General features: G+C 58.5%; 1 protein-coding gene across 1 annotated transcript; it reads left to right on the top strand.

Annotated features, from left to right (window-relative positions):
• On the top strand, nucleotides 1-5677 carry IHH (Indian hedgehog signaling molecule; the record flags this gene model as incomplete). Its single annotated transcript, XM_006168674.2, is given in 3 exon segments — nucleotides 1-58; nucleotides 2430-2691; nucleotides 4255-5677. Coding segments are annotated over 3 exon segments (979 nt in total), but the record flags the coding sequence as incomplete, so codon positions are not given.
• Between the last annotated feature and the right edge of the window lie 4017 nt (nucleotides 5678-9694).

Below are 9694 nucleotides of genomic sequence, written 5' to 3' on the forward strand. Positions count from 1 at the left end.
CCCCGACATCATCTTCAAGGACGAGGAGAACACCGGCGCCGACCGCCTCATGACCCAGGTGAGCGCGATCCGCCTCCCCGGGCGCCGCCGCCGAAGCCCAGCCACCTGCCCGGCCCTGCCCGCCCCCTGGCACCTTCTCTCGACTGCTCGGCACGCCCCCTGGCACCTGCCCCTCTCGCCAAGCTTGGCAGTATGTACCTTCTGCCCAAGGTTGGCCTGCTAGGGGTCTCGGCGGCAGCGTCGGCATCTCTGAGCCTGCCGGAGTCTTCGAGAAGAGTTCTCCGCTGCCAAGCCCCACAGCCCAACAGGTTGGCGGCCGCCCCTCTGCCGCAGAGTGCTGGCAGCTCAGGCCAGACGCGGCGCCCTGAGGTGCCTCGACCCAGCTGCCTCCTGCGCCTCAGGGGCCCACCAGTCCCTCCCAGGCTAATCTTCCACCCTGCTGCGTCCCTTTCACTTCGAAGCCATTCCACACTCCCGGGCAAGGAGCCCTGGGCACCGAGGGCCCTACTGCCTTTTCTCCCCTTGCGCTCTTGGTCGGCTGAGCTGCCCGCTCCTGGAGCACCGTCCCGGCTGGGTTTGGGCATAAGGAACGGCAGGGAAGAGTGGACTGGGAGGAGGAGGTGGGAAAGGGAACTCTCCGGCGAGCCCACGTGTCTGTCCCGAGAACTGAGCGGCGGGTGCGGCTAAACGGGAAAAAACCGCCTCCGGGACTCGGACGCTGGGACTCAACTTGGGGGGATCCCTGGGCTCGGTGGTAGTGACGGGAAGGACTGGAAGAAAAGGGGCTGGGATGCCGCGGTTGCCAGAGAGCAGAGCTGCTGGTCTGCACGCTCGAAGCAGGACCCGCGCTCCACCCAAGCGCAGGAGCGCACACTTCCTTCCCTGCAAGCCTGGCCGGCGAGGTAGAGACCTACGCCCCCTTCCTCTGGCGTCTCCCGGGGCTTCCCCCGCTAGCGGGCGGTCAGTTTTCCAGATCCTTTAGGAAGAGCAGCTAGACCAAGGCCTTCAACATGCGCCCTGGCGCCGGGGCTGGGGCCGAAGGTTGGCTGGTGGCCGGGCCGGGCCGGGCGCCGAGGAATGCAGATAAGGATCCGGGCCACGGGCTGGGCAATCATTGACAGCGCGCGCCCAGGCTTTGGATCCAATGGAGGGGGGCCAGTGGGGCGGGGAGCCCCGGCCCTTGGGGCGGACATAGGTAGGGGCTAGAAGCCTGGCGGCTCGTACCAGGAAGAAGCACGCGGAGCTCGCTCTCCGGCCGTGAGCACCCCCAACCAGGCTGCGCGCCGGGGAGGACTAGCCCAGGCTTGAGTTGTCGCCGCTGTTGGCTCAGGGGAGGTTGAGTCCAAGGGTCTATGGGGCTCGGGCTCCGCGGGGTGGGGGTAGGTTGAGACGGGGTTGCCCATACTTGGAGCCGGGCACAGAGTGAAGGGCTGGTGGAGGGCCCCCTTCCCCGAAAGCCGAAATTCCGGCCTCCGTGTTCACTTCCCTCAGTCAGCTGCTTTGTCCCCTGGGCCCTCAGAACCCAGGTACACCGGGAGGCAGCAACAACCGATGGTCTCTCCCAGCCTTCCACCAGGGCGTGGCTCTTCCCCGACCCCTAAAGGAGGAGGATCGTGAAGCCCGCTAAAGGCTCTGCTTCTCAGGTGTCTTCCCACGTAGAGGCGGCGCACGGGCGCAGAAACGCCGCGGGCTCTGGGAATGTCAGCACCGTGCGCGCCCTTGCAGAGAGAGACTCTCCGCGTCGCCCCCCATCGGGCGACCCGGGCACTAGCCCACCAGCTTCTGATTCTCAAGCTTCTGTATTTCCTGCACCCGTGCGGGCCGTTTGGGATCTTAAGAGGTTCCCAGCAGCAAAGCTCTGTGGCGCTCCGGGGATTCCCTTCCTATATTCCTTCCCTCAGCGCTACGGGGGTGTTCTGCACCTGCCGGGCCTCCAGAGCCGGGCGCGTCCAGAACCTCAGCCCTGAGGCTGCGGTGACACCTACTGGGCGCCTTGGGCCTTGCACGCCCAGCAGGCCAGCCGCAGGCCGTCTGTTCCCCTATCAGCTCCTCCCTCCTGGTCGGGATCGGTCCTCCTGTCTTGTGGAGACCAGGGACCTGGCACTGAAAAGGTGTAGCCACTCTATAGAGGGGCCAATACCCAGATGGGGGTGGGGCATGGGGACAGCAAGTGAGGAGGGTGCATCCCTCCTTGAGTCCTCCAGATTTGTGGCGCCACTGTGGGATCCAGGTCCCTGGGGGCGCCTGATGCTAGCTAGAATTTGAGGGAGCACATTGGACCCCTTTATTCCAAAGAAAGAGGGTGAGCACCCTCTGCCCCCCGTTTTCCAACTCCAGCGGGTGTGGTGGGAGAGTCCAGAGGGAGGCTGCACCTGCACAGGTGGTCCTGCCGGCTGCACCCCCTAACTCGGTGCACATCCCTTTCTCAGCGCTGTAAAGACCGCCTGAACTCGCTGGCCATCTCGGTGATGAACCAGTGGCCTGGCGTGAAGCTGCGGGTAACCGAGGGCTGGGATGAGGACGGCCACCATTCAGAGGAGTCCCTGCACTACGAGGGCCGTGCAGTGGACATCACCACATCGGACCGTGACCGCAACAAGTACGGACTGCTGGCACGCCTGGCCGTGGAGGCCGGCTTTGACTGGGTGTATTACGAGTCCAAGGCCCACGTGCATTGCTCCGTCAAGTCCGGTGAGCCGCTGCCGGGGGGGTGGGCCCAGGGCCGGGGCCGCAGGGCATGGGCACGTAGCCCAGTGCCAGCTGGGGCTGAGGTGAAGAGGCCTGCCTGGGAGAGGAGGCGGGGAACTCGGGGAAGAGGATGACTGCGGTGCTCCCAGAGGCTGCTGGTGACCACCTGCTCCTCCCACGCCTGGTAGTGTCTCGCAGGAGCCTAGGGAGACAGGGCCCTGTCCCAGCACCAGTGGGGGCTGACCGGGACGTCCACAGTCCAGAGCCTGCTACAGGAGGTACAAGACAGAGCAAGCTGGACAGATGGAGGAAGCCAGGCTGGCAGACACGCCTGGTGCAGAACAAGGCTGCTGGTGGGGTCAGGCGCCGGGCGTGCCCAGACAGCGGCCTTCCTGACCAGGAGCCCCAGAGCAGGGAGGTTCAGAACCCACCACCCAGCTGCAGGTCAGGTCTTCCAGGGGATGCAGGCACCCCCAACTCTCCCTCAGGGCCCTAAAGCTGGACATCTTGAGGCAAAGCCAGCCATGAGGACCAGAATCAACAAAGTGGACTTAATAAAGTGGATTTTCCCAGATTGGCTGCCTTGTTGATCAGCAACAAGTTCTCAAGTCTGTCAGCATCCCTGTCACCTGCACTGACCCAGTCACGGATGATGACGGAGGCTGCCCCGCCAGGCCGCAGGCTCAGCCTCCACCGCGCACCGTGTAGTAGTCACACTCACAGACCCAGCACACTGAGACCAGGTCCGCATCGTGGCACTCCTGGGCCTACCTGGGCTCATGCCCGCCTGCCCAGCAGCCACTCCCATTCTCTCTGCACAGCGCTTCCAAGCCAGTCACATCCCATCCACCCCCTACCTGCAAACAGGGGCACAGAGCCAGCTCCCAGGCGGCCGCCTCCATTCATTACCCCTGACCCCAAACGCAGTTCCCAGCCACCCCGCCTTTGCCCCGCCTATCCCCGCACAAGGACCCAGCACATGAACTGGACAGTAATGGTGTCCCTACCCCAGCCCACCCCTGACCTGACCGGTTACTCAAGGCTGCCCCGGCGGTCTACTCATCCCACTTCCATGGACTCAAAGGGCCAGCTCTGTCACAGAACCTGGGGTGTCTGAGAGGGCAAATTTTGGGGAGTATCCAGTCAAGGGGTGGGAAATAACGGGACATCTAGACCCCAGAGGAGCTAACAGCTTCCCTCCTCTGTGAGGCCGTAGCTTTCCTGGTTACAGGACCTTTCCACGGTCACAGCCGACCTTGGCCTGGCTCAGCTGACCTTGGCTTCTGGCCATTTCACAGCTTGCTCAGGATATGGCCAGATGGGGGTGTCACCTGGGTTTCAGGAGAGCCCTTTCCCCCCTCCCCTTCTGGATCTGGAGCCCCAGTATGCTCCTCTCTTTGGTAAAGGCTTAGAGCGCATCGTAGACTGTGGAGTGGGGCGTAGGGGCTGGATGTGGTGACGGAGGGTTGCTTGGGAGCGAGAGGAGTCTGGCTGGCCCGGTGGCCTGGGGAGGGCGTCATGACTGGGGACCCAGCAGTAACATCTTGCTGTCCCTTCCTCCCACAGAGCACTCAGCAGCAGCCAAGACAGGCGGTTGCTTCCCCGCTGGAGCCCAGGTGCGCCTGGAGAGCGGGGCACGTGTGGCCTTGTCAGCCGTGAGGCCAGGAGACCGAGTGCTGGCCATGGGGGAGGACGGAAGCCCCACCTTCAGTGATGTGCTCATTTTCCTGGACCGCGAGCCTGACAGGCTGAGGGCCTTCCAGGTCATCGAGACCCAGGACCCCCCACGCCGCCTGGCCCTCACACCCGCCCACCTGCTCTTCACAGCTGACAATCACACAGAGCCAGTAGCTCACTTCAGGGCGACATTCGCCAGCCATGTGCAACCTGGCCAGTATGTGCTGGTGGCTGGGGCGCCAGGACTTCAGCCTGCCCGAGTGGCAGCTGTCTCCACACACGTGGCCCTCGGAGCCTATGCCCCACTCACAAGACACGGGACGCTGGTGGTGGAGGATGTGGTGGCATCCTGCTTCGCAGCCGTGGCTGACCACCACCTGGCTCAGCTGGCCTTCTGGCCCCTGCGACTGTTTCACAGTTTGGCGTGGGGCAGCTGGACCCCGGGTGAGGGCATACACTGGTACCCCCAGCTACTTTACCGCCTGGGGCGTCTCTTGCTTGAAGAAGGCAGCTTCCACCCCCTGGGCATGTCCGGGGCAGGGAGCTGAAAGAACCCCACCACTGCCCTCCAGGAACTGCCATACTGGGTCCAAGGTCCTCCCTGCCAGGAGGACACTGGCCCTAGAAGAGACTTGAGCTGGGGACACCAGTTCCTGCCATGTCCTCCAGCGTGGAGTTACATCATGAGATTTGACTGAGCAATGCCAGTGTCCCTTGTCCCTCTTGGCATAGTGATAGAGCTGCAAGCTGAGCTGGCAGTGGGGACGGCCTGTCGTTATATCTACAGATCTGCAGGCTGGCACGGGGGCTCCCAGACCGGCCAGCTCTCACTGCGACTTCACACCCTGCCTCCCCTGGTGGAGAGGGCCCAGTGCACCTGGCTTGGGCCCCCCTTAGGTGGGCTTGCACCTCAGTTGATGCTGCTAGATACCCTGGGAGCCAGCCAGGAGATGGCTGGACTCAATGCTGCCCAGAGCTGAGAAGGCCACCCGGGTGAGGTGGCCACTCTGGCCATCCTGAGGCATGACCTTCCTCCCTGGCCACACTCCTCAAGACACAGGCATTGACTGTCATGGGCAGGGCTCTGCATTCCAGCCAATGTGACCATAGGGCCTGGGACCAGGGGAGGTAGGCTGGATGTCCTTGCCACCCCTGGCCCCCCAAGCTCCTTTTTCTGCCAAACCATGACCCCCACCCCTTCCTCCGGTCAGTCTCCCCACCTTATTTATTGGCGCGGAGGAGGAAGCCCACAGGAGAATTGGGGGGATGTTTTTTTCTTCCTTTTGTAATAAAAATTATTTAAGTTGTTGGAGTCACAGAGTCCAGGATGCTGAATGGCACTAATAACCATTTGGAGCCATCAGTGAGTCTGTGTGGGGATGCGCTCTCCTCCTCCCTGAGGCCTGGCTCACCTTTGTCCCCCCGTGGCTCTGCGAAGTCCCATCAGAGAGCTGTGCACGTGCTTCACACACCGACGCCAGCGTTTGCATCATGCGTGGTCGGACCAGAGAGAATGGAGTAACGAATCCATGTGCACTTCACTCCTGCCGCCTGTCTCACGGGGCTGAGTCAAGGCGCTTTTCCTGCTTACTCTGGTCTTTCTTGGGGCCTGTTGGTAACAACGCCAAGTATGAAAAGAATCTGTAGAATCCCACGACTCATCTTGTAGCTTATCTTGACTTCTTGGACAAGTCCTAAGTCCTTAACCTAGCTGTTCTAAGATCTCAGAATCAACTGGACAGCTTGTTTAAAGAGGATTCCTGGGGCCCAGCAGTTGGTGTAAAGAGGATTCCTGGCCTCCCTTCCAAGATTCTACCTGGAAGGGCAGGGCTCAGAAACTTTTTACAAAACACCACAAACAGGGCGGGTAGCCTGTGGACCACACTGACCAACACTGCCCAGTGTCTAGCACCTCAACTTTCAGGCCCTCCATCCAAGACAAATGTTTCTGTACTTATTACAGATCCGCTGAGATTCCAGGTTATGGTACAACTGTTACATTTTCAGGAATTTGAGGAACCAGCAGATGACATAATGGTTACATCGGTAGACTCCCATATAGTTGACCGCAGTTCGAGTCCCAGACTCGGCGGCTTAAAACACACTGGGCGCGCATGTGCATGCATGCCCAACATCCCAAGAGAGAGAAGAATGGAGGAGAAGGGATTGTGGTGTGGCCATCTCCTAGGGGGAGGGGGGTGATTTCTCGCTTTCTGTCTCTCTGGTGAGCACACCTACCCTATAGCAAAAATCTCTCTTAAATTCTTTTTTTTCCCCAAGAATTTGAAATAGACCATGGTAGCTATGGAATGCCATGGAAATTGGCAGATGCTACAAATTAAGGTTCTCCTCCATGAACAGCCAGTGGTTAAAGCATGCCACTGCCAAGTTCTATCGTTTTGCATAGATGACCGTGTTGGAGGGAGTGGAGATGGCTACTCAGTGTCCTGCCTTCCTACCTCCTGACTCTAGGAAGGAACGCTCCAGAGAAAATCTTACTTTTCCAGGAAAATAGGCCTCCGCAGGTTATAAGGGTAACTGCCATTGTTTGAGAGCACTACCCATTGCTAGCCATTATTCTACATCTTTATACTTAGGAGCTCACTTAACCCTCATAACAAGCCTAGGTAGGATGTACTTTGGTATTGTCATTTTCCAGATGACAACAGAGAAGCACAGGGAGGTTAAATAACTTGCCCCAAAGTATATAGCAAGTGACAGAAGCTTGACTCCTACCAGGTTGGCTCTTGGGCCCACAAGGCCTTTTTTTTTTTTTTTTTTTTTTTTCTTGGTACCTTTGGGTCCCTCCCACCTCTCAGAAGGTCACTGTCAGCATTTCAGGTCTGGAAATCTGCTGTGTCCATACAGAGACCTCTGTGTCTATGGACCATCTCCCTGGCATGCTCTCTCTGTGCAGGCTCGCAGGGACCAGTGCGTCCACGAACTCATATTCAGTGAGAAATAGCAAATCAGAATGGAGGTGTTCTTGTCCATTCATTCGCACATTCTCTCCCTGTGGATCCTGTTGAATACTTGAGTAGGAATGCATGCAGTAGATGGCCTTCCAGGTCCTGGAGGGAGGAAAGAGAGAGAGAGGGGGAGAGACGGAGAGATGGGAGCCTCTCCTACAAAACCTGGCCCTCAGACCTTTCTGAAGGCCTCCGCAGGAGACACCTTCATTCTTCAAAGATCCAGAAAACTGGGCCTGCTCAGCGGTGCAGGGAAATGAGATCCCACATGGCGACCTCAGTTCAAACCTGCTGCTGTGAACCTGACACACTCCAGGCAAGTGCCCGAGACCCAGTCTCTGTCTGTCTCTCTCGCATGCACACATACTCTTTTTTTGAATAAAGGGAAAAAAGATTCAAGAAACAAAAATTACTAAGATTAATAAAAAAAAAAAAAGTCCAAATTCAGACTCTCAAAAGATCAACCTTGCGGTCAGGGTAGGGTCCTACAGCTTTTCTGGGCTACTAAGTTTAAATCTGAGAAGACAGAGTGACAGGAGACCACAGAGACAGACTGGAAGTCATCTTTTTTCTCATGTCTGCAGCGTGATGGCCCCAGTCCCTCCCACCCACCGCATGATGCCGAGGCCCAGGGGAACGTCGCCCACAGCGCCCAGGCCCAGACAGCAGACCTGAGACCTGCCTCTCCCCCTGGACCCAGCTCAGCCCCCGTGGCTGCAGCATCCAGGACTCTGCTCTCCATTCAGTCAATGTTTACTGGATGCTTCATGTCAGGCGCTGGGAGGCGGGAGGAAGGACACCGTGGCTGCTCTCAGTGAACTCAGAAACGGGAGAGAGAAATGACCACACATGTGCTGAGTGACCTCACATCCTCTTGGGGGGACGATGGGAAGACCTCTGAGCAGCTGGCAACTGGGGAGACTTCCTGAAGGTGAAGACTTCAGCAAGACTCCCTGGGGCAAGGAGTTTGCCAGGCAGGCAGGAAGAAAGAAGGAATCCATGCTGAGGGTACAGAAAGTGGAAGGCCTGGAGGAACCCCATTAGGCCAACCCTGCAAAGCTATGCAGGTGCATGTGGGCTTGGGAAAAGCGGAGAGGGAGGCTGCCGGAAGCTGTCTGTGCTCTGTGCGTTTGGACTTGGTTCCCAGGGCCTAGGGAGCACCTGGAGGTTGGAAGCTGGGAGGCTCATACCAGATTGTTCCCAGAAGCTCACTTGGCTACTGTGTGGAGGGGCTCCAGGAGCCAGCCATGGAAGCAAGGAGTCCACCTGGGGAGAGAAGTTGGTGACGTCAGCTGGGGAAATGGCAGGGGGTCAGAAAGAAGGTTACTGGTCACCACCAGTAGAATGGCTGCCACTGAGGCTGAGGTCGGAGGACCAGAGCAGGTGAGGAAAGGGCCAGGTCCAATTTGTTTCTGTTTTTGTTTGTTTGTTTGCCACAGGACACATGCACTTGCCAGAGAAACAGAGAGAGAGAGAGGGAAAGTGAGAAAGCACCCCCCAAGGGGAATGGCCACATAGCAATCTCTTCTCCATTTTCCTTTCAGGATTTTGCATGCACACATGCCCACTGCGTTTTTCAAGCCACTGGGTCTAGGACTAGAACAGCGCTGTCAGCCATGTGGGGTGCAGCTACTGTAACCACCATGCTACCAGCTGGCCCCAACTTTGGGGTTCTGAAGCATGAAACCCAGCTTCTTCACCCTAGCACCTCACTTGCCAGAGAAACAGAGAGAGAGAGAGGGAAAGTGAGAAAGCACCCCCCAAGGGGAATGGCCACATAGCAATCTCTTCTCCATTTTCCTTTCAGGATTTTGCATGCACACATGCCCACTGCGTTTTTCAAGCCACTGGGTCTAGGACTAGAACAGCGCTGTCAGCCATGTGGGGTGCAGCTACTGTAACCACCATGCTACCAGCTGGCCCCAACTTTGGGGTTCTGAAGCATGAAACCCAGCTTCTTCACCCTAGCACCTTGAACTTGACCCTTCTTTGGCCTTAGGAGCCACACCTATGAGTGATGTCCAAGGCTTTCTGACGGTGAGCAGCCCAGTGTTGGGACAGGCAGAACCAACAACAGTCCTTGAGGCAGCAGCCAGCTGCCAGAGCCTGTGTCCTGGGTATGGAAACCGAAAATTGAAAAGGTTAGCAAAGGCGCCCCCTCAGGGACACAAAAGGCAACTGGTCTGCCCAGGCGTCAGGAGGAGGAAGTCCTTTTAGGAGAGCCTAGTGCAGAATGCAGACCAGGGCGTGCAGAGCGTCTGGATTTAAGCCTCCTAGTCTGCCCAGCCAGAGCCCTTGTGCAGTGTACAACTTGTACAACCATAGAACTCTGGTTCTGGCAGGCCTCGGCCTCTGCCAGA

The sequence above is a fragment of the Tupaia chinensis genome, unplaced genomic scaffold (assembly GCF_000334495.1).
Source record: "Tupaia chinensis unplaced genomic scaffold, TupChi_1.0 Scaffold145907_1, whole genome shotgun sequence".
Taxonomy (NCBI): domain Eukaryota; kingdom Metazoa; phylum Chordata; class Mammalia; order Scandentia; family Tupaiidae; genus Tupaia; species Tupaia belangeri.